The sequence below is a fragment of the Pocillopora verrucosa genome, chromosome 8 (genome assembly GCF_036669915.1).
Source record: "Pocillopora verrucosa isolate sample1 chromosome 8, ASM3666991v2, whole genome shotgun sequence".
NCBI lineage: Eukaryota > Metazoa > Cnidaria > Anthozoa > Scleractinia > Pocilloporidae > Pocillopora > Pocillopora verrucosa.
This window is the reverse complement of record NC_089319.1, coordinates 22,811,748-22,838,266: the sequence shown is the minus strand read 5'-3', so window position 1 is coordinate 22,838,266 and position 26,519 is coordinate 22,811,748. Positions and strand designations below refer to the sequence as shown.

The 26,519-nt window shown below is 37.3% G+C and overlaps 2 protein-coding genes across 4 annotated transcripts; both read right to left on the bottom strand.

The window, feature by feature from the left end:
* Nucleotides 1-472: 472 nt before the first annotated feature.
* LOC131792483 (uncharacterized) lies at nt 473-15,748 on the bottom strand. Of its 3 annotated transcripts, none has more exons than XM_066170872.1 (9): nt 15,364-15,748; nt 15,112-15,240; nt 12,392-12,430; nt 10,670-10,814; nt 7,187-10,079; nt 3,479-3,518; nt 1,635-1,743; nt 937-1,145; nt 473-626 (listed from the first exon to the last, which is right to left on the bottom strand). In XM_066170872.1, the coding sequence occupies exons 1-5, from the start codon at nt 15,565-15,567 to the stop codon at nt 9,724-9,726; spliced, it is 873 nt and encodes a 290-aa protein (XP_066026969.1). In that variant the 5' UTR covers nt 15,568-15,748; the 3' UTR covers nt 473-626; nt 937-1,145; nt 1,635-1,743; nt 3,479-3,518; nt 7,187-9,723. The 3 variants fall into 3 exon arrangements, with proteins under 3 accessions (XP_066026969.1, XP_058965837.1, XP_058965836.1); XM_059109854.2 differs by having other exon boundaries at nt 10,670-10,811; nt 15,364-15,741; XM_059109853.2 differs by lacking the exon at nt 3,479-3,518.
* Nucleotides 15,749-21,564: 5,816 nt separating this feature from the next.
* Nucleotides 21,565-25,498, bottom strand: LOC131792465 (emopamil-binding protein-like). Its single transcript, XM_059109829.2, has 4 exons — nt 25,233-25,498; nt 24,321-24,467; nt 23,836-23,965; nt 21,565-23,181 (listed from the first exon to the last, which is right to left on the bottom strand). The coding sequence occupies exons 1-4, from the start codon at nt 25,424-25,426 to the stop codon at nt 23,011-23,013; spliced, it is 642 nt and encodes a 213-aa protein (XP_058965812.2). The 5' UTR covers nt 25,427-25,498; the 3' UTR covers nt 21,565-23,010.
* Nucleotides 25,499-26,519: the final 1,021 nt, after the last annotated feature.

Sequence of the window (26,519 nt, the reverse complement as noted above, 5' to 3'; positions counted from 1 at the left end):
ATTTTAATCGGTAGAATATAATCATGTGATTAAAAGCAACATTTGTCACGGGGGGCGGAGGGGGGGGGGGTAGGGGGAACGGAGCGAAGATCAGTCGTTGCTAACAGAGTGTAAAGGGGGCTTGTAGAAAATCGAATACCAGTGAGGCGGGGATCAGGTAAATTTTAATGTGACGCAACCAAAATCATCCGATCCCCCATGTGAAAACTAATGATTTTAATTTGTCCCTCTTCCTACCATGCATCCCTCGTCGATAAGTAAGAGAAGGTACGACGATCTACTCAAACTAATTCAATTTTATAGTCTCATCAGTTGTTGGTGGGACCATCTCTTGGTACTGAAATGAGAAGTCATGAATGAACCACTTCCACGGCTTAAGTGAGATAACATGTTTTATGAGATAGAAAAAGAGGTAGTGGGGGGGGGTTAAAATAAAGTTTTGCTTTAGTGATCTCAAAATGCAATAATTGAATCCAGTTTAATGCAGTCTTTATTATACTCTCATGATGAAATTACAAAAAAAACGAATCGAGACTTTTAAAGATTTGATAATCACACCTAAAGAGAGACTGGCTATTTTTGATGTAAATATGACTTCTTGCAGCTTGCTGTGTTGGCTGGTCTACCTGTGCATTAACAAAAAGAATAAAAGTAAGAATTTTAATGTACTTTAAAGAACTTAGCCTCAAGCCTGTCTATAGACAGCTCACCGCCGCAAGATGACAAAAATGGAAAAATCAATTGAATCGCCTGTGTGCTGGCTAGCAGGGACGTTAAAGAACCTGCGCACTTCTCTCTAAAAGTAGGAAACCTAGCTCCTGATGTTGAGGTCTGGCCTTGTTATCGTTTACACTAGCTGAACTGGGCCAGGCTATCTAAATAACGCAAATGAATAAATAAATAAATAAAGATACTTTCGCTCTATATATGAAGTACCTGAACTCTCTAAAGACCACCATAGTACATGAACTCCGTGCAGCACACCGTATTAAATCCTGAACCACAAGTTCCAGGGGTAACAAGAAAAAGTCCAACCTCTTCTCCGTTTTGATCGGTGACTGAACCCTGGCAATTAGAGGAGGTGGAACAGTAACTCATCCTTGGACAACTGCCACCGCGCTTTTCCTCTCCGAGCATCAAAATATCTGTTGTAAAATGCAGTTAAAGTTTTAGAAGTCTGTCCCTGATCCAAGTGCCCCTTTCAGACAGCGCTTGAGGGCCACTCATTATTTTTCTCGGGAAGGGGGAAGGGGTAGGGCCGAGGATTTTGAGGAACATATATTTTTCATGTGGAACAAGGGGGATTAGTTGTCGCCAACAGAGTCTAACAGGGTAACTATGGAATGGTGAGTGCAGTTGAACAGCCAAGGAGGGGAGAATCGTTAGAATGTTACCTACAGAACCTAACCGAGGGATCATGTAAAAATCGTCCGCTCCCTCCCTCCCTCCCCAGCGATAAATTAAGCCAGCATCTTGTCGTGGTCTCTGTAGCATGAGGCGACTAGAAATATTTCTACTCTCCAGCATCGGATGCAAGTCCATTGCAGGTTAACCTTCTATGGGATTGTAGAAAGACTATCATAGTTTGATCCGTTTTAATCTGAGCATATGATGTCTTTTGAAATAAGACCTACCTCGCTGGGAAAGACCTGCAAAAGGATTTCGTGGTTTGCAAGTTGCAATTGTGACTACCGCCAACAAGAAGCAAAGGATAATAAGTTTTCCAGCCATGTCGTAAGTAAACTGTAAATAAGAAACAAAATGAAGTCTGCATATTTGAAATAGTTTACGGCAAGCTGCACGAATTCAACTAGTTTGTGGTTAAACCCGTTTGCCCCTAACGTTCAGACGTTCGTTTCTTACGAGATTTTGACGTGACTCTTATCGTTTGTTAACTAAATAAAGATTTGTAACGAAATCACAATCAGAGGTGACTTTCAGGCAGATCTAGTGGTAGATTTGAGCTGAGAATCAATGACCGCGCATTCGGAATTTCAACAGCGCAGCTCCAACCCGCGAGCTGAGAGCCCTATACTTAAGAAAATATGGTAATGTAAACATTTCTTGTGAGATGATGTATCGTCCTTCCACAGGAATTTATGAGCATATTACTCCACCTATTTGTCAACCGCTGACTAATACGACTGCGGCGTTCTTCGGCGAAGAAAAAACAAATGGTGGTCGAATTGGCACCCATATCGGTGGTTTTAAAATGTTTTTATTGCTTTCAGGACATAGCATCATGAGAAATGCCTATAATGGATCGCATATGAGGTATTGTGCTATGAAAGAGATCCGTTATTGTATTTTAGGAGGTAAGACTCGTTTTATTTACCTTTTTTTTTTGTTTTGTTTTTTTATTTGTTTTGTTTTGTTTTTCTGTTGTTTTTTTTTAACTAAATAAACTCTTTTTCTCCATTATTCTTTCTACCCAACCAACAGTTCTTTGACACAACATGAAGATTGAAAACCTGGCATGCACATTTATAATTAATTCAGACTCGTCTTGGGTTGTTAATGACTGCAATCCATGATGTACTGCAAAAAAGATTTGCGAGGGAGATTTATTTTAAAGAAAGTAACGACTCGCATTCAGTGGACAAGCGTATCATTGAGTTTATCGAGTCCCACAAGGTTTGAACCAATCACATGAAATGATGGGGTTTAACTGGCGGAGACATAATCGCGGATGATATCTTCAGCAAAAAGACTCGGATGAATGGTGTGCGTTAGTGCTAAATTTATACGAAAACTACCCGTTCTTGAAGTCTCTCAAACTGGTACTGGTTTCAAATTTCCTTACGACGACTTTTGGCCCAGTACTTCTGAGCTACTTCAGAGAAAAAAAAAATATCGCTAAGATGACTTTTGACATAACATCGCATTGGGCCATTTTTAATCCAAAATAATTTAAAACTTAATTAAAACACGATGAACACCACTCCTTAAGCCCAAATACTATTAAAAGGTTCGTAACAAAACGCGGTGACAAATATCAGATTAAAAAAAAAGAGACTAAAAGTCAGGCACCGATATATTAAAACATGTACAAATAACAATTATAGAACCACGACTGCTCTTCTACATTTTGGGAAATTGTCTTCTCCTGTAATTTTTCTAAATGACATATTAACTTTCGAATTTTCGATTGGGAAAAAGTCCTACCCATATCGTTTCAAAATTATTTGCATCTCAAAATTTTAGTATTGCAGCTTTGTTCGCTTTCTTTTGGTCAATTTAACCAGCAAATAACCTTCTTGATCACATTACCCTTTGCTTTGAAATATTTTTGAAATTCATGTGAAATTCCTCATTACCTTCGGTACAAGCGATGCGTTTGTTTCAAAAATATAAAATTTGAGCGGATCATTTTCGGTCATTGAGGAATAGAAATGTTTTGTGAATTTTATGTTAGTTTTGTTTGTTTTCTTTTAAAATTGCCTGATCGCTCTTAATAAGTAATGGTGAGGATACCAACCTGAGAACGAGATCGCTGAAGAAGTCGCGCCTCTAAAATTCTGAAAAGTTGTAAAAGAGGAACACTTCTTGTTAAAGTGAATCGACGCTTGTAATTCTAATGTATTTATACCACAACCACTTCCCGCAAAAATCTAATCAGCATCTGAATATGCAGAATGTGTACATTTTTCTCGAAATTCTAGATGTTATCTCCGATTTTCTCACTTCAAATGCACTGGGAGCGTACTTTAAATGGAGAAGAATCCGGTCTTGTGTTTTACAGACTATATCTATAAGACTAAAGCTTTATTGGCAATTGATCTAGATAGAATCTTTGGTAAACACTAATTAAGCACGGAAAAACGGTTACAACTCGAAGCACGTACATGCCTCTCGGTCATTTTTTAAACCAAAAACATCCCTGCCTTTATCATAGCTTGCAAATACTCCTTCCAATTAAAATCATGTTCGCGTTGCGCCAAACAATCCTTACAGAAGACTTGCCTTTAACATGAAAACATAAGTGCTTCATCGTGGTCAATAACACCCTTAAATGTTGTTTGACCGCATGCTTGTCATATGCTATCGTTCTTTTAAACACAAATACGTTTTCTCTCTGCTTAATTTTTGGTCTAGATTGCAAGTAACCGCAAAAACCTTCCGGTGTTTATAGTAACTTCCTCCTATTTCGTCTCTTTCTTTCGACAGTGGTAACCTAAAATTCATCATCAGTTTTGAGCTTTTTCTCGATCCACAAACTACTTATTTTACTTTATCTTAAAGTTGCATTCGTGAGTCAAATGCAATTTGGAAATGCAGTATGGAATATTGGATTATGCCTTTTTGAGCATCACTGCCTAATCACTGTGAATTTACATCACAATTATTCGTAACACTTCCCTAATCTACTATAGTTTTGATCTTTACGGGCAATTTATACGCAATTTTACAGTCGGTTCCCATGCATGAAATTAAATTTGAAAACTAAAACTCTATAATTTTTTCGTCGGACTGGAAGGAGCATTTCGATTGAAGAGCAAAAGTTTAATAAAACCCCACTGATTTAAAAGTAAAAGTTGAGAATCAACAGTACATCGTTTTATAAGAAAATTCTAAAAGACGAATCGTACAATATAAAAGAAGCATTTTATTGCTGCGGTTTTCGCGTATTTTTTCATTTCGTTTCAACCGAGGCGATTTTCCATCCAAAGTGTTTACACTGCCCATTGAAAAAAGGATTTTATCTGACCGATGATAACAATAATAAAGATAGTCTCCAATTGAACCAGTGGCTTTTTATCGTGTGAAAATTTCAATTAGTTCTCGCCTGAGCTTACCGTCCGATATTGTGTTTATCAACTCTTTCCTGTATTATTCTGAAGTAAATTAGCAAACGTATGTATCCTGAAGGACTCTTTTTGCACACTCACTAAACAACTCAATGCTCTGAACTGAAATTAACAAACACGAAATGTGTTGCAGTATAAAACCGACTTTTACCTTCATATGTTTCTTTACAGCTGGGGCAAGCGCATCATATAACATTAGACAGTCCTATGTTTGCACCAGACGTTTAAGCTTTTAGTGCGAAGAAAAAATTAATCATGACATATTCAAATCAAGTTCTGACTCTATTTAGCAAAATGGTGTTTTGCACGAATTTCAGCCTCACAAACTACTGTCGGAAGAATCCTTTTTACTCAAGATTCAATTTGCAGGTGATGTGAGAGATTTTCGTCATTGTTTTCAATGATGAGATAACTTAATTTCGTCCAAACCTGAGCACAAAATGCGTAAATATCGTGTTTTTTCTTCCTTTTTGCTTAATTTAATTATATATTTTTCTAAATACCCGGCAAAATCTTAAAGTGAATATGAGGGTTCTTATGTTCAGAAAGAAACGTATATCACTCTTATAACAGGAGATTGCAAATTTTTTCCAATTATGGTACTTACTGGGAAAAAAAAAACATTCATGGTACATCTTTTTTTTTTTAACGCCTCGAGCGTTCTCAAGCTTTTCCCGTATCATTTTTTTTCTTATTTTCGTTTAAATTCTTTTTCAACTCGATGGCGAAATCGTTGGGTATACAAGGTGGAAAATATGGTCGTCAGATTTGGTCAAGACATGTTAAGGATCTCTTTATTTCATTTGGTATATTATTGTTGGATTAGTCATGAAACAATGCAGCGATATTATTTCTTGATATTTGTATTCCTGAATTTTAGAATTTTTTTTCATGTTTGTCGAACTTGTTTCGATCGCATATGCCCTCAAACAAAACATTTCATTTTGTTTTACTACTTCTTCGGTAGAATAAGTGAATTATGGTCAAAACTGAAGTCACTCTCCTATTGAGATCTTTATTTTTAAAGTACGAATTTAGGTTGTGGTTTAGATGTAATTTGATCCAGGATTTAAATCCTCATTTCCAAGTAGCGAATAGCGTGCTTCAGGCTAGGATCCCTTACTTAGGATGTTCGCCCGTACACAAAATACTTAAAAAGAGAGTATTGCTCTTCCTGGACCTCTCAGTTTCGGAGCAGACAAATCATTTATTTTACTCCAGAATGCTGAAATAAAAGCTGACGTGTATTTCTGGTAAGGTATAAACTATTTTGAACCCCCACATTCGCAAACTGTTTTCTCTGGAAAAGAAAACAATATTTGATGGGGCTCAATAATTATCAAATTAGACATGTTTAAGCTTGTTAAACCAACAGCGCATGCGCTTGCAAAAAACATCCGGAAAGTTAAGTTTACATCAAATATTCAAGAAATTACATGTTAACAATACCTGCAATTTGGTCATTGATCGAGAGCGTTTTTAATTGCTGTTTATGGTCCTGATCCTGTTTATAATAAATTATTCCAAGCAATAACTCGTATTTCTCACCAATTGGTGGCTACTGATTTTAAGGTGTCAGTTTTACACGATATATTGATTGCCAAAGTTAATATGCAAAAGACCATTTTGCACTTAAATTATTATGTTCGTTGTTCAATTACTCCAGTTGTTCGCAGATTGAGGAAAGTCTTGATGTTTGATTGACTTTACCAGAAAGGTTTGGAATAAACATCGTACCATAAAATGTAGCCAAAAGAAGTTGAAATAGAGATATAATCTCAGAGAGTTAGAACAATCAAGAAAAGTTGTATCTAAAGACACGAGTATATTTTTTTCTTATACAAATTCTCGTAGAACTGAATAAACAGCTGTCTCCAAACTAATAAGTCTGTTTCATCACATAACTTTAAGCCAACTTGTGCGCTTGTTGGACTTACGTACCTAGTGAAGTTTATGCTGCTAGATTAAGAATTCTATCTTGAATACGAAACTTTGGATCATAGACTGATCATGCTTTAAAAAACATAAAAAATTGTCCGATATTTGTGTTTCAGAGCAAAAAGGTCCACATTTTCGTTTTTGTTACAAGAAAACATGTTAGAGTCAAAAGCATCAAACGCTAGGGTTTTCAGCGAATAATCTTAAACCACAATGATATAATAACAGAATTCGCCGAGCTTTTGAAACGTAGAGACAGTTCACGGACCTTGGAACACATTAATGTATCATAGCTGTGTCGAAACGTACCAAAGATGATGAATTGTAAACGACAATGTTTGTATGATTTATCCATAGAATACTTCAAAATTTCATTTGACGTCGAAGATTTGAAAATGTGTTAAGCGGAATATGTAGTTTTTGAAAAGTTTCTGACAAACCTTTACTGTTTGGTGAAATATGGACCAAGGATTCGATACCACACACTGTAACTAGCAGCCGTTGAGGTTCCTTGCCAATCTTCTCAGGTGTGGAGATGTGTTTCTGATTTTAAGTACGTGGTGTTGTTCAGTTAGGGCAAATTTCCGCACATTTATTTTATTAGAATTGCAAATAAGATTAAGTGATAAAAATTTCTTGATTAGCTAGTACAAGTCTATTTTTTCTGATTCTCTACAGGTGAAATATGAAGTGAAGACCACCTAATTGTTTGATGACAAAACCGTAGATAACTTTAAGGAACATATTCCTCTTTTCCTATGTTTAAAAACGTGAAGAGAAATATTCCGTTTTTTTGTCGGAAATGGTTTGCTGCTTTTCATTATCCTCTATTAATCAAGCAAAGTTTGGCTTTGACATTGAACACGTAGATCACGAGGGAAAATTAAACAAACTCAGCGTTCTAGATCAGCAGTAATGCGTTTTCGTTCTCACTTTGATTTCCCATCTGCCATAATTCTACCCAAAAGGTTTTAATACATTTTATGAACGCTGAGGAAGAAATTGGTACAAATGGACCATGAAAGGTCTGCACGAACAGTCAGTCACAAGTATGTTTTATGAAATAGGACAATTGTCAGTACGCTACTAATAGGCTTTAATTTGTTTGATTATACAACCGTATGTCCTGTTTCATGAAGAAGCGTATGAAGTAAGATTTGTATTAAGGGAGGCTTATAGAGACGCTTACTCAACATTCAGCGCCAGTTTTAAAGTGCTACAGATGCCATGAATTATTCTATATTTACTGATACAATCAGAAACTCTAATTTCTCACTTACTGGTGTGCCAAAGAGAACCAGTTCTTTTTCCTTTTATTTGAAGGTGTCAATTTAGCGCCGCATGTTGTTTGTCCAATTAGTAAACAAGCGTCAGAGTACAATGGAGTTGTACTTCACTACCTTTAATTGATGTTCATTGAATTAATCCTTTATTTTCAAAGAAGATCCTCATTAAGCAATGTTATTTTCTGTGCATCCGTATTTATGTTTCCTATATATCGTATCTAAATAAGAAAAAGTTTTATTGCGCGTTTTATTTAAGCGGAAAAGGATACCTAGGTTTATCCTCATGTGATATATGCAGTTAAGTGTGCATTAACAGTTAAAACCGAGGGCGTTAGTTTGAACATTCGTTTTTTCACTTGACGTGGAGTTTAATTAATAGAAGTATTTGAGAAAAAGAATCTATCAATCCTGAAAGACCACTGATATCAAAGTTTGTTGGTAATCCATCTTGCCTCGATCGCTCAATAAAATTGTCAGACGGAGACCCACTTGTACATGAATGACATAAATACTTTGATGACATTTTCAAAGCTTATATTTGCTCTTTAAGAACCATCCAAATTTTCCATAAAAAACTACGTATTCTATTTACAGAATCCAACTCAAAAAATCATTTACAAGCAACCAATACCATTTGCAAGCCGTCATTCCATCGTGGGATGGTTTCTCCGCATTGTAGACATGCATTGCAGACATGCACTGCAAACATGCATTGCTGGCATGCATCACAGACATGCATCGCAGACATGCATCGCAGACATGCATTGCAGACATGCATTACTCTATCCTTTACTACTTATCACTAACACAAGAGAAATCTCCGCAAGCAAAAGCGCAGAGCATCATCTTCGACGCGAAAGTGCAAAATCAAGAGTGTGGATAAGCAGAATTTTGGAGAGCCACTGGTTGTGGTGACATTTTTCTAGCTTTCCAGTTTCTTCTCATCACTTCAAAAGAAAGGTGGCGATATTTGCAATATCTTCTACCCTCAACCAATGAGAAAACTGAGATTAATTCATCTTTATATGTTATTATGTCCACAAAACCATAGATTCTATCTTTAGGGTCGTTATTGTTGTGTTGTTCACCCCACTCAACTCAAGTTTCCGAGTGCTTAATCTTACTGTATAGCCCTGTATGAGCATTCCTTGTAAGATAAGTATTGTCACGTGACACGGAAGTGTCGGCGGTCTCTTTGCAATCGAGGCAAAGTGGAGTGCAGTTAATATCTAATATTATCGGCCATTTTATGGCCAGCCTGCTAAAATATATGTTCAACGCAGTACTTACCGAATTTTTAATGATCTCTAAGGACGCCTTTGTGGCGCTCAAAGTAAAATTATGTGAGGAAAAATTTAGAAAGAAAAGTGAATTCCTTATTCAACAAACGATTTTTTTAGACGTAGCGTGTGTAGACAGTTAAAGAATTTTGTAGCAATCACTCAACTGATCACAATTTTCACGAAAGGTTGTTCCCCTTTCTTCTACAGGCTGATTTCTTTCTTCATTCAATAGATTGTCAAAAACAGTCCCAGATTGCATTCACTTCGATGAGCATTAGAATGGTAACATGGATTTAAAAAAGTCCCTATTTGTGAAAATATTTACTGAGGCGTGGGCTGAAACAGAAAGTCTTAAAGTGTTTTCTTCATTAACCATTCATGTCCTGTTACGCACTCCGAGTCACTTCCTTAATTATTTCTCCGCGGGTTTTTCCTTTTATCCTTTCCTCTTCCCGTTCTTGAACGAGATCTGAATAACCTTTTGGACGTGCATTTGATCTTAAACTGTGTGCAGTCGGACACGTGGGTAAATTTCTCGTTTTGGCCAACACAAATGCGAGTACAACCATCAAGGATACCACAAGATGAATTGCTGTTGGTATTCTGTCTTTTCATCTTCTTCATTTGCCTCCTGAGCAGGGAGCCCAACAAAGCCCCACCTTGTCTTCTCTTTCGAGGGCGGCCAATCGTTCGAAGGGTTGTATTCCTGTGGGATGTTTTGGGTTTCAAAGTTCCAGTGACTGTGGAGGATGAATTTTTGGTGGCTGATGAAGATAAACAAAAAAATTAGTGTAAAATGGGTCAATTTATTCCAAGGCAATGCCTTGATATGACTAACAACATATTTAAAAATTTCTGTGGCATCTTGAGAACGTGTCGGTCATGATGTTTAATTTCATTTTCTCCGTCAAATTTCAGTTAGAGCGCGGGTCTAATAATCTGATTCTTTTTTGAAGACGTAGAAAAAACATCTTCAAAAAACATTGAAACATTAATGAAGTTGTATCTTTGTGTTTAACTAAACATTAATCAAAATATAACACGAGTTTTTTCGAAAAAAAGAAGGAAGATATGAAAAATGATGTCGTAACCTATAGCTATTCATAAGTTATAAAACATTTCAACTCCCACCCCCTCCCCCACCATTTGCCTCATTCCGTGAATCAGCTGACACATTCTAGCATGACTTAATGACAAATCAAGAGAGGATTAACGTCAGAGACCCATTTAGTAGAGGTGTTCCTAAGAGACTAGAGAGTTTGATTCTGAAAAAAACTTAAGGACGATTATGTTATAGATGTCTGGACTCTTTCTCTGAGACTTATCCTATCACGCTGAATTTTACAACACTTACTCCCATTTTTCCCAGTTCCTCCCTCCTCGACAGTATCCCCAGGTATGAAGCGATATACATTGGCGCCATGGCAAAGGCTGCTCACGGCCTCGTCCCAGGTGTTGTCCGTGTGAGGCTTGACATGGGCATTGTTACGACGAGTCTGCTGAAAACGGAACAGACTATATTCAACAAAAGCTTTGATAATGAGAGGAGCAGGTGAAGTTACATAGCGAGTGTGTGTTTATACCTCAACATAGAAGACCATTTTTATTAGTACTAGTTTTGGCATTCCAAACAGTTAAGACAATAAATCACCCGCCTTTGACACGAAGTGGGAATCTAAAGGAGAAGTATACCCAAGATATATTAGTAAAAGAAAAAACTTGTCATCGAGTAGAATCTCTCCTTCGCAAGCCCCAAGGACAATTTTTCTTGGTAAATCTACTTGTCAAGTCATCTACTCAAGCAAAAGTCTATCTTTTTCGTCTTTTCAAGTCCATGTAAAATACTTTTGTCCAGAACCAACGCGGCAATTGTGGGGAAAATCTCAACTTGTTTTTATTTACAATACCAAGGGAAATTTGTAGGTTACATAAAAAAATCGGCTAAAACATGTCTTAATCATGGTCTTCGCATTCGCTCACGATTTGCTTCTTTTTTTTGGAGGAGGGAGGGTGGGGGGGGGGGGGGGCGCTCATGACTCTATTCCGGTACACATTTGTTCCAAGACAGCTGTAGGCGGATGAAAACAAATTGAGCTCGATTTTGCAGAATTATGAATTCTCCAAAGCTGCAAATCAAAGATCGATTCAATTCGTCGTCGACTTCCGCAAAGGTTTTCACCTTGTTGGGGACTAGACGTAATTTAAGTTAAGATTTCTGGCATTAAAAACTCCAAGATCAGACACATTTCGCAATTTTTTTTTCGTCTCAGTGTACTAAAGATATTTTGGGAAATTCTTAAATGATTGAGTTCGCTACTATGTAAAAATAGTACTTCCCCGAAAGTTTAAGTAAAGATTTATCACGCTCACAACACAAAATTGGCCTCGCAAAATATTCAATCTCCTAGTCTTTTCACAGATCGCTCAATAAGGATTGCACATGGCAAAGTTGTCTTTTGTAAGAAAATTCTAAGGGGTTTGTGCCTAAGCATTGGCACAAACCGATAACGAACAAGAAGGACATAATTTTAAGATATTGTAAGGAGGTATGATTGTGCCAGCGAATTACGCAAAGGAAATGGTGGGTAATTTGAGTAAGGATCTGTATTTGACGTAAAGGACGTCGAGCCCCGCACGTATCAAACGCCCCGCTGACCCTGAATGTCAAGTAGAGAGCAACAATCTAAGATAACTCAAAGCGAGTAGCATTTCATTTAAGTGTACTTGAAAGATTTGAGACCTCACCAAAGGTCTCTGTTTTGACCTTGGAATGTTGGACATGGGTATTTTCAAGAGACTTAAACGTGGAAAAGTGTATCAAGTACCATTTCTTTTGTGAACTTAAGTAGGTTATCATAAAGTAATCTTAAGCTCAGATGTAAAAGCACTCCATGGAGTCAGTGAGCACAAAACTTGTGTTAAACGTCATAAGAAAATGCAGATGTAATGTCAATCTTACCCAAAATCTAAAAAAGTAATTTTTCTTTCCCATCTTCCTGTTTGTCTTCATCTGTCTGTCTGTCTACACCAAAGAAGTCACATACTCACTATAACATGATAATTTAAAACCACTTACCGCATAGCTTTCCCTCACAGGCTCAATTCGTCGCTTAGTCTAGAAAATAAAGAAGAAGAAATCTGTTTATTGTGCTTCTCCTGAACTCGGGGACACCTGGGCAAAAAAATTGTGTAAGCCCTGCACGCACTTTGTCGATGCTATTTCTTTGAAGTGTCACTACATGGTTTTCTATCCATTTTGTCTTTTCAACAACCACCAGCCCAGTGAAAACTAAATGCAACTTTTAATTCTTCCTTTGCGTTCTCCAACAACCCACAAATCTGATAGGTGGGATTTGGACACGTTCTTTTGCTTCAAAAACTGACCAAATAAAAGCTACTATGAAAGAAAAGAGATGTCTCCAATGGCTATCCTCAATTGTTAAAATGGGTATTTCCTCCAAATTAATACTTTCATTTGATCAGTCAACAAGGGCGGGAAAGTATATGCGGTATTCTTGGTATGGTAAAAAAGATACTCACATGTATCTAATGTAAGGACTGTATTGATCACCGGAAGCAGTAAAAATTCTAAAGTACTTTCAACTGATTTTATCCTTGGGTATTTCTAGCATCAAAAAATACGTTTTTCCAACCAGTTACGGTCAGGATATTTTCTGTAGTAGCGGTTTGTAATAAGCTTAACTTTCAGACAAAATAATGCCGCCTTTTTGCTGTAAATTGAATTAATACGAGTAATCCATCCTCAAAATCCCCTAATATCCTTTAATGAAACGCTTATGACAAGCACGAAAAAAACGCTGAAAATGATGAGGATATGAAAATACAAGACCATAGATCCAAGGAGACATTGGCTTAAATTGGAAAAAGTTCTATTTTATCTTATTTTTTTTTCACAGTAAACCTTGCCAAAAATAGTTTTTTTTCTTAAGTCGGCTGTTTTCGGATCACTTTAACTGGATTACGGTATCCTCCAAACTTAATAGACTTGGAAGACTGTCAAGATGTTTTTTTTTTTAAGAGAATTAGGAACGCTGAACTTTGATCTCACAAGACCTCCACTCTCTAGTTCTAAAGTGGAATAATGTTCCTTTCTTTTTCCTCTTTTTCTTCTTCCCGAGCGTCCTCAACCTGGCATGCGGTTCAACACGTAATTCCAAACTAAATTTCCGGCTAAAATAACTCTGAGAGCATCAAAAGGCACGGTTCCGTTTAGTGATCAAAGCGTGCGCTACTCACGTCAGCATAAAAAAGGAAGTTGTTTTGAGAAGCTGCTTATCACTTACTGTACAAACGATCTATCACGACCAAAGAAACAATTGGGGTACATTGTGGTTCCAGTTTGACCCAATGAAACTTTTATCTTCTGCCAAACTATGGAAGACAAAAAGTACCAGCTTATATACTTGCTTTTTAGATAATTTGTAATCGGTCAATCAAAGAAAAATCGGTTGTTTTTGGTCGAGAACTTATTTGAAACCAAGACGGTTAACGCGATATGATTTCGACCGAACACGCCATGACAGTCTTAACAGCTGTCATTAACCGATTCACAGATAAGGCGATTGCACGAGGAAATAGGAACTCACTCCGAGAAATTTCGGTGCACTAACACCACAGACAACCATAAAAATTTGTGAAATGATTTTGAGAATATCTCCTAAAACAGCAGTCGATTCCATTAGAACACGAGCAATCGTAAAAGAGTCAATTAACTGAGACATCTAACCCATCTTTGACAAGGCCACGTCAAGACAACCATTTATCGATCTGTCAACGCAATCCGCAAGTTAATTAAGTTCTCAGTTGGGCGCTTTAAAAGTTGTCGAAAAATCACTATTATAAAAGTACTTTGTCTGCACTTTCTTTAGAGAGTACGTATCTATGTACTGTAGCACTAAATTCACCTAATAATAGCTTATGACAAGGAATGTAGTGAGGCAGTAATTATAGGTCAACATGTCAAGAACGAAGGAATCTGTATAACTTTCCAAACGACAAGTTGATCCCATTATAAATCATTTCTCGGCATCAACTTATTTTCCCATGAACGCGATCGAGAGTTTTCGTCCTGACCTTAACTATAAGGAAACATCTTGGTGTGTAGAAAGAACAAAATAAATTAATTGTTACCTGGAAAGTTCTTTGATGATTTACGAGACCTGTAAAAAATATTCACAGCCCCATCTTTCATGTCTAAACTCAGATGTTTTATTCCACGTGACTTTCAAATGAAAGAACATTGTATATAGTTTAAATTGTCCCCTTTTTTTCCCTTGTTTTGGCTGCCGATGTCGATAAACCTTTCAGCTGTGTAACGTGCTGTCAAAAGTGTTCTGGATCTTTTGCCATTCGAGACATCATTATCAAAGAATCTCCATTAGTTGGGCTGAATCATTTTCTCGTATACAGGAAACTTTAACTTATGGATAAAATCAGTCTTTGTGGTTTCAGCAGAAATGAGCCATTTCCCCGAGTCTCGCAGAATTTCATGGAGGATCGACAAACAAATCTCCTTACTCGTCTGAAAATGAGTTTAAAAAGATCCTAGAAATGGCGTCCTCTTATGTTTGCCTACGCTGCAACTTTCTCCAAAGCCTATACTTATCAAAAATACAATAAACATTTTGTACAACATGGGAAGATGGACCTTCATTACGTGTCATAGTTCCGGCAGCTACGCAAGCTAGTGACCCTGAAGCTTCGTGAACCAGGAGCACAACCTATGTAACAGCAAAAACGAAAAAAAAAAAAAAATTTTAAGTGCAGCCACATTACCTGCAACCCATGCAAGAGTAGACTCCATACTGTACAGTCGTTCAGACTTTCTTGTTTGAGGTCGGGCGTATCCTCGACAAAACAAACTGGAATTCTTGAACATGTTTCTACCTTCAAGCATGCGAAAGCCTGCAAAAAGAAAAGACACATGCCAAACTCAAAGCTCTTTCAGAAATGAACGTTACTAAATCTCCGCTTTATAGTGTAATCAAAACCAAGGCCGTTTTCTACAACTTTGAAGTGTAATTGTACCTTGCTAAGGTCGACAAATGCTTGGAGTTCCAAAATGTTCTTTCTTGAGTTCTGCCCCGATTTACGGCACAGCTCCTGAAGAGTGACTTGCTTATGATCGTCTTTTCTTCCTTTTGATCCTTTTCTTTTCGATTCCACGGATGAAATGAGGAATAACAACAGCAGTACGAAAGATAAAGTGACAATAGCTCGCCAGAGTGCCATATGGTACAGTTATTAAGACAGCAGGCGTTCACAAGTGGCTCGAATGGTAGGATTGTAAAGATTATGCGGTCAGGGTTCGAACGTAGTTTACAGTTTTCTCCTCAGAACCGAATGCATACGATGTGGACTGATGATATGACTGCTGTTAATTTATGTAGTTTTCTGAGCCAGCCCAGGGCACTTGTGTCAGCTCGCGATGATGACATTGTCAGATCTTCAAACGATATTAAATATCTGTTTTTCCTACGTTAATGAATATTTCCGGATTCTTGCCAAGAAAATCTTTCCTGCATAAAAACTCCAATACGAGTGTGGTACCGACAAATTTGAGTGTAGAAAGTACTTGTCCATGCTGCGTATAAACACTAGAGCTTAAAATCGTCATCGTCACGTTTGTATCTTCTTTTGTTGGCAACATATTGCAAAGCACAACGAGCAGAGTGCTATGTCAAAAGGTTAAAAGCTCGAAAGAAGCACAAATCGTTAGCCTAACACTCTTAGCGCTGAGTCGCTGGAGATGAAAGAAGCTTGCAAACCTTTCATGAAACCTCAGTATCGTTTTTGCCGGATACAAGCACGACATCATAGCGGGAGACACGTCCGTTTTATGTGGTTTGGAAATAGTTACCGTCCTTGGCATACTTTATCTTATTTGACAAGCAGATTTCCAAATTACTGGGACAACATAGCTGACCTCAATTTTCATCGAAAGAATTATGAAATGAAAAGGACTTTACGGCATCCTTTGTGATATATTTACGAATTCCAAACGAAAGTCAAATTCTTATTTAAAAAAAATAAACAGTCACAGACAGTGTAAACACATTTCAAAATATATTTTTAGAGTTCAGCGATGATTTGACCTTAAAATATGCAACTCAATCTTTTGTTTCATAAACTTTACATTCGTTTAGATGTCTATTTACAAACACAACCCACAAATTTGATTGAAAATAGTAAATAAGCAACTTTAATGAGTGAATATTAATTTAGGATTGCATTGCAGCAGGGTCGAGAGGACTTTTACCGTTCTAGTGATCTTCAACTCGTTGTTCAGCATAAGCTACGCTCTCTCTTCATGTAGTTACAGGAAAGCATTCAAACATCACACCATTTGACCGATTATCTTCAGTATCGTAATTAATAGCTCCCTTATCATTGTAACTATGTCCCTGTCACAATGATTAAAACCAAAACAAACCACGGATTAGTGGTGTACCGTGTAGATGTATTGCAAAGTCGGGTGGTGGTTTAGAAAAGCCTCACGAACAAAAAGGAAGCGTTGGTTTGGGGAGTGTGTGTGTGTTTTTTTTATTCCAGCGGCAACTGAATGAAGTTCTGTTGATGACTTTGATACTTCGCACCTTGGTTTATTTCTTAGTATCAAACGTTTGCAGTTTGCTGCTCGCCATAAATTCCACGTTTGGGCGGTTCTATGCTGCGCTCAGGAGAGAAGACAAGTGTGGTCGCACCGTCCGATATGGAGAGATTTGTTTGCGGAAAAGGCGTGAGAGTGTGCCTGTTTAATTATGGATTATCATACTGTAAAAGCACTTAATCCTCTCTGAGATACTGGGATTAAGGAACCATTGGCGGTTTACTGAAAAGAGGAAAAACTAGGATGGCGGTAGAACATAAAATTCCTCGTATGGTTCAGAATTGAACGTACTGTTTAATTTTTCGGATCTACATTACCTTGGACTGAATACCAAACGTTCACTAAATTCCTTACAGCTTCTCAAAGATTTTGCTTCCTATACGAGTGGTTGTGGACTGAAAGCTGTTACATAATGATCTAAACTGAAATTGTTCTTAAGGAGACCAATGATGAAAAAAGTACTCAACACGTTTCAATGTGCAACATGCATTGCGAGGACCACCACACGATTTCCCTGTTCATTAGCTTTCATTCAACAGATCGTAACTTTGTCATCAAAATTATATCCTCAATGTGATAAGACCACCGCAGACATAAACTCAGCAGAACTGCCTCGAGGTTCGGCTAAATAGCTGTCATTTATTTGAACGTAAGCCAACGTTTTCAGCCTTGACCTTAAAAGATTTTTACGTTGGTGTCTTGCAGACGAAAGCGAAAATGTCATCATGTGAGTTATAAATAGATTTAGAAAGACGGTCAAGTTTATTCATCTTTCACGAACGTGGGACTGAGGAAAATCTGAGTCACGTAAAGAAAGCGAAACTCACAACCTCGTATTTCACCGCAGTCCGATTATGCTCTACTTCTCCTCGTTAATTTTTTTTTCAATTTTCTACAATAACCCATGAACGAACCACGAATACGGAGATCTTAAAAGCTGCAGAAAGATCTGCATTTAATGAGAAAGTGACCACACAAATTTTGCCAACATTCATAATGATGTACTTTTTCTTAACGGTAAATTAAGGACTGTGCTGATTGTTACATGATTAATTTGGCTCGTGAAAATATCTGTGCTATTCATCGAAAGATCTCTCTCGATTTCCTTGCTTAAGTATAGACATGTAACACGGCTAATTATAATCCGATTAATTCTGTTCGTTGTTCGGTACTCCGGTGTGTTTTTTGAATCTCTTTGCTGATCTACAGTTGGTTGTCGACCCAAGCATTTTGTATTTACACTTGGTTTTACAACCAGCGAAAGCTTCTTTTGTAGTCAACGAAACGTTGGTCTAAAAATTATGATGAAAGACTTCCTGAGGGTGTGGTTGATTTTTTTTTTTGTTGTTGTTTTCTTAGCACTTGAAGTATCTACTTTATTGCGGGAAACTTCGACCTACTTCCTTAATTAATTATAAAGACAATAACTCGCCAATTTTCAAATATATGTCTTCCCCTTGAACGTTGATTTATCTCACTTCAATATTGCATCAGACACACTTAACCTTCTCATTCAACGGAAAAGTTAGAAGTCATTTAAAACAATATTAGCAATGATTACACGAAATTCACAATGGCCATTAATTATCATTTGTGTAAGTTGAATGGTAAGTTTTTCCCCCGAAGCCCAAGGTCAAAAAATTATCCAATTTTTGTATACTTAACGCATTTTTTTCTTAATGAGGAAATATTTAATTTGATTTGTACAGGTATGTATAGTATCAGTATAGGTTACTTCACACACAACCTTGTAATCGTTTTCTCTAATTTTTCATCTATACAATCGGTTAGTGTATTCGGGCCATAAAGAAGTTTCTTTATGGTCATTTTAACCACAAAAGGACATGGGAAGCGCGAGAACTCACCTCTCTTCCGCCATGGATTAGACGCGCCCAAACTATTATTACTGATCTAAATACGGAATATTGCGGTGTCGCAAACAGTAGTGAAGGTAAAATTCAAATAACAAAACCTATGTCCAGAGTGCAGCCGGTGGAGGGGGGGTTCGGGTCCATGCGTCCTATATTATTGTAAATCAAGCAGCTTATGATGGTAAAGCAACCCCTCGTGCTTTCATAAACCACTGAGTAAAATGCAGTTATGGGAACACACTCCAATCCTGCCTAAAACTTCATTTCTGTATCAGGAATTAAGCCTTTTCCGATATAAGAGAAGCGCACCCAAGCCATTGTTTGTAATCAAAACACGGAATATTATGATATTATTTACAACAAAAATAACAAGGTTCAAATAAAGAAACCTTATTCAAGGGCGTGACTTAGGAGTGCGGTACGTCATGAAGGGCCGAGTATGCCCCCAATGGCTGATAAAGAGCTGTTGCAGGCCCCCCCCCCTGAATATTTTGCTTAGAAATATGTCCGTGTATGTACAGTTAGCAAACTTCTGTGGCAAGACGTATCCTGTTTAAATTTCATTAAGTCTACACGAGTTCTTTTTTATTAATCTTATTAGTTGCTCACGAAAATACTACTCTCCACAACGAAGATGGGTAAAACATTTGAAATTTTTGCCACAACTTTTAATTTTTAGGGAGCTCTTAAGAAGCGGTTTCATGGCCTTAGAGCAAACGCTTTCAATATGTTCATGATAAATATGAAAAAAATACAAATTGAATTTCAATTCTTGTTGAGTGTTATTCTTAACCAGACTCTGGCCAGTGTATGTTAGCCACCATAATTCTCTTACAGCTATTATTGAATAATATATAGATTTAGTCAAGCCTAAGTAGTCGATCTACTCAGTTTCTGGCCAATCAGCGGGGAGCGCATATCGTTTAATTTTTCTGATGTGATCGCGAAACTTCTGGTCAAACTAGAATTTCTCAACTATCTGTCTTTCTCAGCCAGACAAAATACTTGTCAATTATCATGAAATGTCGCGAATGACATACAAAACAAACTTCAATGTTTTTTCCAACTTCGTTTTTTTTCGCTCGCTTCGGAAATGTATTCGATAGCTTTAGTTTGTTTTCCTGACCGCTCGACCCCACCCAGAGTTTAATTTTATCAACCGGCAACACCCACAAACGGAAATCGCGGAAGTAACAAAAACACCCAAAGACATATCACGGAATCTTACCATCCCTCTTGGCGGACTTTCCAAATCAACTCGACGACATAGTCAGTATAGCATTACTGTGGCTCCGTTCTATCAAGGTAATAAATTACCATTATTATGGTGACAATTTAACTGTTTCTTTCATGTTTTTGGAAGCATGATACGTTGGAATAACCCCGAAGTCTAACCTCCTAAACAGAAAAGGGCGTAAGAATTTTCGCCGCTCACTAATCCTGTTTCATCCTGCATAGTTACACGAAAATGTACTTAGTTGCTTCCTAACCCAATTAGATTCGTAAGTAAAGGTTGATAATTTGGCCATGTTTCTTAAGTCTTAAGTCTGGACGATTTATAGAGGTAAATTTCTTTGTACACTTGATTTTTAGATGGACAAGCCACGACATCACTTCTCAGAAAACTTCCGTTCACATGAGGTATACTTCAGAATCTCATTTGATCAGTAAGAAAAAAAAAACTTACAGTGAATGAATTAACCAAGTGGTTACAGCCTGGTTCAAGATGAAGAACACTGACTCAGATTACATAAATTACATAAATTGAGGTCAATGTGTTTCATGAAGCAATAACTAAACAGTAATGGGGCTACCACCTTTACGGGAAGTTTGCGCCATCAGGGCAAAGCGGAATTACAGCATTTTGCTTTGTTGATATTAAACTTTTTTCTGTTTGTTGATTTATTTGTCTACTTATTTTATAGTCTGCCCTGCTCTATGACAGTCTTAGATCTTGCCATCTTACCCTGAACACTGCGTCTGCAATACAATAATATTAACGGGTTGACACGTAGCCGCGTTAAAGGTTACTGAGGATTTTATTTAACGGGGAAGCAAGGCCCTTAGACAACTTGGAAAGCAAGAATAAGACTTAAAGGTCTTTAAAACCTATAATTTATTTGATAAGGCTTTGTTTGAGGAAGTAGACCCTCCTTTGAGACTGTGACCGAAATTTAAACTTAATCACAGACGAAAACAGTCTCTATTGCAAAAACAGCACATGGTTTAAATGACATGTGTTGAAAGTTTCAAGTGAGCGAAACTTATAAAGGAAGAGAAGACATTCTGATCTGTTTTTATATGCAAAGAGCAAAAAGGTTTAGTAAATAACCAGACCTACTCACTTACTCAAACTATACAAATGTCCTTATTTTTTCAAAGAATTCGAGATGAAATTTTCTCAGGGGGCTGAAACACGCGGCTAGCTGAAATTTTCCAGAATTGCTACTAACTGTGTTGGATTAATTCTTGGATGTAACAAACCCGAAACGCATTTTGAGAGCTTGCACAACTGTTTCTAATTATCTCATACCACTCGTGTTACGATGAGATGGTGCAAACATTGTGTATGGAAAAGAGACTCAGTCAACATCTGGCATAACAGTTGGAAATCATGCTTAAGCAGGGCGTGAAATTAATTTTTTTCTCTGCTGGCCCCTTGGCTTCTAAATTCTTCAAAGTGGTAGCCAATGCAAAAAAACGTTGGTCGCCATTTTTAAAGACAATCCAAACCTTTTTTACGCAGTCATCTTTCTAGAAATTAAGTTAGGGAAAAGATCTTTAATGTGCTACAAAGTGGACACTAGAATGCATGATACGGAACGTTCAAGCTCACCTAAATCCAAGATGGCGTTTAGTTATCGATCGAGATGCATGTGCTGCGTCTTGTAAACAAACTTAACGGGGGAGTTTGCCGCGGATTTATCTTTGCAAAGTTTTTTAATTCACTATTTCTCTGGGTAACGTTATGATGAAACATTCTAGTCGCCAATTTAGCGACTAATTTTCAGGATTTGGTCGCCAAAGTGAAAAATTTAGTCACATTGGCGCCTGTATTAGGCGCAATTTCACGCCCTGAATATAAGATTGTGAAGTTTGGTTTGAGCCCTGAATGACCTTGGGTGACTTAAGTCCATTCAAACAAAGTCTCTCCCCAACTTTCTGCTTTTACTATATTTCCATTCTTTTAGTTTTGTTCTCAGTAAAATTAAAAAAGAATCATTTTTATCAAGGGAGGCACGTTGGGTTAATGCTTATAGGGTCATTTTGTCACTTTCTTAGGCTGGACACTTTTCTCTCACCATGCCTCTCTCCATCCACGAGTATACATGGGCACTGGTGTTCTTTCAAGAAAACTTGATGAACTGCCTGAGGGACTGGGGTGGAGGTTATCTTTTTGGATTGGTGGAGAGACTGGGGTGAAGGTTATCAGCAAAGGACTGGTGGAGAGACTGGGGTGGAGTTTATCTCCAATGGACTAGCAACACATACTTATTCACCCCATGCTACAGGAAGTTGAGTCCACAACTTTGCAACTGTTTACTTTTTAAAATAATTCATAAAACAAGTTTATGACTAATTCAAAGTTCAGAACTAGGATACTAACTACTGAGATACTAATTGAAATCTAAAAACAAAGTGCAAGTATATATTTATGTATTGGGTCCTGTAGCAAGTGCTAAAACATGTTTCATATTGAATAAATATCAATTGAAAAGGCAACTGCATATTTTTTGTGAAGTTAAAGTAGACATCAAAAGAATTAAAGAGATTTATGGTTATGAACCATAAGAGGTATTTTTTGCCATGACATTTCTAACAAATGAAGCAACATGAGGTAGAAAAACAAATGAAACAAAGAGTTTGTTTTGAAATGCAGTCATGCCAAAAACAAAGTCATGTCATTTGCTGCACTGATTGTAAAGTAAGACTGAATATTTTTTCCAAAGATTCTGATTATCAAAATCAAGACATGTGGCTTGTCAAAGCCTGTAAAAGAAGAGGGAAACCCTGAAAAGCTTACTATTTCCAGATCCTTACATGCACATGTATCTGTGTTTAGAAAATTGATATCTTTGCAAAGCATAAAAACATTTGGATGATCTCATTAATAAAAAATTTCAAAAACACGCATACATACATAGCAAAGTCTTGTGAGACTAGTCAGAGAGCACACTCTGTTTTTTTCCCCTTTTAATTCTGTTTCTTAGAACTTGAGTGAGGAGAATTATACACATCATTCATTTCCCTTAATGTCTGATACATGATCAAGGAAGGAACAAAAATCCAGATAGAATTGGCAAAGACAAAGATTGTCCAGAAGTAGAAGACCTTTTCAAAGCTGTCAAAAGAAGGGGGCCAGTCCTGAAAAGATAAGGATAAACTTTAGGGACAGGTATTACCTATTGATTTCATTTATGGCTGGAAGTCTTTACTATATATCAAGTGAACCAGATCTACAAGATTTACTTTGAATTTGAATGGAAAGCTCAGCGTACAGAAAGGAGTTGGATTGAAAGATTGATCTCTCCAGCTGAAAAAGGTAGCCTTTTAAACCAGTGTAATTTTTTTATTTAGAGAGCCCCCCAGTGCCTTGGCAGAGGGAAAAGGTTTTGCTGCTTAGACTGGACCAGGGCAGAGGATCTTAAAGTAAATACCAGTAACTGAGAAGAATGTGTTGCCTTTTTAGTGATAACAGTTACTGTTTGCAAATGGTTAAGTACTCACAGATGATTCAAGCCTCCAAATAATAAATGCTCATCTTTTTTTACATTAAATATTAAATGGTTTGCAACTCACAAGAGAAGGACTAGCCGCTCTCTAAGTTGTGACTTTCTTTATCATGGATGGATGAGAAATGCATAGAAAAATCAGATAAGAACTTTGAATAATCTGAGGGTAAGTAGTGAAAGTGTTCACTTCTCTTCACCTAGTTTAGTTATATACAACACACTTTATTTCCTACATTCCCGAACCTAACCGCTCAGAAGACTGTTCACATAGAATGATGTATCTTACCAGTGGAACATTCTTGAAACCATCATACACTTCTGTACCAACATACATAAAAGTACCCATGAGCTGAAAGGTTGATGTGATGATTGACATAAAATGGCGCCACCAAAGGTCTTTGACAATGGCTCTATACCTGCAGAATTAAAGTGAACATTTTTAACAAGGTATTGTAGGTGAATTATTTTATCAATGGTTAGTTGCCTCCACTGTCTCCAATACAATTCTTATGAGGTTTAAGTTCAAGAATTTGGTATTGGATCAGCTAATATTTCCATGATTGATATTTGTCTTTATTCTCATCACTTTCTGCTTGATTTTGTATGGAGATTGTAAGGAGAAATTCTGTCTTAGTCACTCAAAGGAGTTAAAAGGTCACAAATATGTAACCTTGTGGTTAGTCTGATATTATGGCTGCCTGACTTTATTGTCAATGCAAATCCAAACTGTGCAGACTTGAAAATGAAATTCATTGACTAAATTTTGCATACCATAAAATACAAAGTGGCCCCATTATGGCGATTTCTATATATGACACCATCATCACAGTTGGATCCTTAGTTTTCCAGTAACGGGCATCTAGTTTTCCATACTCGACAACCATCCACTTGGGTCCACGACCAGTGGTGCCAATGACCCTGAGCAAATGAACATCAAACAGCTCTGGTAGTTTAATAACTAGTAGTTACAGTCTTGAAAGTTGTCTCAGATTGCTTACAAAATACTTCACATAACTCCTTTAACCACTCAGATGCAAAACTTAGTTGCAACTTCATTGTCAGCAATTTCCTGCCCTTGAGTTTGCTCACTTACTAGGAGTGCCCATAGGTTCATTTTCACTTTGAACTCCTCACTAATTGGCTGTAATGATTACTTTAGTTCCAGTCGAAGCCTGATTTCTTTGTGGGAGGGGAGGGGTAGGGTAAAATTTCCCCACAGTTTGAGGTTTTACGGCAGAGCAAAACGGAGTCAAGATAATGATCCTCAGGCGTTCTTCTCTGAAGCTCAAATCTCGTAAAGCTTTATATTTATTAAGTAAATAATTTAAAGTTACTGAATTTGCACAACTTTCGTCAAGGATAAGATCACGATCGAACATAACATTCATTTCGCTCTGACGAAGGGCTTACGCTCGAAACGTCAGCGTTGAAAACTCTTTATGTGGCCAAGTTACGTTATCAACTCAGTTGATAATACTAAATTACCCTGTTATACTCTCCCACCGACGCAGCACCACAATTTCTATTAATAGAAACTTACCCCCTTTATTCAGTTGTTAAGTCAAGGTCCATAACTATCTCGTATTTCCTTCCTTGTAAACTCGTGAACAGCAAGTCCAATAGACTTATTTTCTTTTTCAGACACTTAGCTAGCAAATTACTCAAATAAAGCTGTTCTCTTACCCATCCATCCAACAGTGAATTATGCAGCCATTGAACAGAGCCCACCATGCAAGAGTCGTATGTCTACCTCGAGGAAAGCCAGTCCAAAGGAAACATAGCAACAACAGCACCACTGGAATCACATTCACAGGATCTTCAATGTCTTCTACAAAATATTTGGCTGTTTCTAAAACATTTGATGAATTGAAATCCATCTTTCAAACTCTGACGAACACAAAGAAAGCCCGCCAAGATCTTCTTTGATTGAACCGAGTCTGCGCGTTTTTAATCTAGCGTGACCGGATCGCGTGACTCCGGCGAGAAACTGACAAAACTCACCTTCGAAGCCTTGACTACCAAGCAGACACACGTTAAGAGAAATGCAAATCACTAAATTACCCTTAAATTGCTTTATTACAAAGTATCAAACGAGGTGTACCTTATTTCTTTATAAATGTAAGAAGCGAAATATGGACTGTTAAGTCGAGTTTTTCATCGTGCAAAACTACAGTCCTACTACATATCGGGGCGGCTCGAAGGAGGCAACGGAAGGTGTAATAACCCGTGCAGGAACAAGAATGGCCCACAGGCAAACCATGACATAACTCCTTAACATTTATTTCAGGTTCGCTCAGGAATAATTTCAACAAGACCATGACAAGGCAATATCGCTTCTCTTTCAACGACTCGAACACAATAATCATTAGCAGAACGTTAATTTCACTTTGATGATCAGTTCAGTACAGTACGTCGAAGCGAAACAAACTGAGTTTATTCCACAAAAAATATTCAGACTCATCTCACCCGGACCATCACTTTACTCAATCAATTTTCGGTCCTGGGTTAAACCAATATTAACTTCATTATTTATTTTTTTAAGGGGGAGGGGGGGGGGGAAGAGTACGCAGGCGGGGGGTGAAGGGTCGTTGGGAACGGATTACAAAATCTTTAACATGTCTGAAACTGTCTTTTATCTCAAGGAAAATATCACAAGTTCAGAAAAAGATCCAAACAAAACCTATCAATCCTTTCACTAAACTTGCAAATTGTAAAAACTTTAAATTAAAACTAGTTCACAAGACATGTATACAAGCAGGGACGTACTTATACAGAAAACCTCCGACCAGCTAGGCAAATATTGGGTTTTGATGACCACAAATAAAATTATACGAATTTCGAATAATTTCCCGTGTACCCGCCCACAGATAATTTCATTTTCAAGTGCGCTTCATGACCATGCTTGTACACATCTCACTACATTGATTCATTGTTTCTTGGCTAAATTCTTTGCGCTAACCTATTCACAAC

Excerpts from the sequence above, each read along its gene's own strand:
- LOC131792483 (XM_066170872.1), bottom strand. The coding sequence starts at position 15,567 with ATGGCACTCTGGCGAGCTATTGTCACTTTATCTTTCGTACTGCTGTTG. Across the intron at positions 10,815-12,391 it reads CTGTGAGGGAAAGCTATGCG|CAGACTCGTCGTAACAATGC; the intron begins GTAAGTGGTTTT and ends TTCCGTTTTCAG. Across the intron at positions 10,080-10,669 it reads AGGAACTGGGAAAAATGGGA|CCACCAAAAATTCATCCTCC; the intron begins GTAAGTGTTGTA and ends TATCTTCATCAG.
- LOC131792465 (XM_059109829.2), bottom strand. The coding sequence starts at position 25,426 with ATGGATTTCAATTCATCAAATGTTTTAGAAACAGCCAAATATTTTGTA. Across the intron at positions 24,468-25,232 it reads ATTCACTGTTGGATGGATGG|GGTCATTGGCACCACTGGTC; the intron begins GTAAGAGAACAG and ends TCATTTGCTCAG. Across the intron at positions 23,182-23,835 it reads GTTTCAAGAATGTTCCACTG|GACTGGCCCCCTTCTTTTGA; the intron begins GTAAGATACATC and ends TTATCTTTTCAG.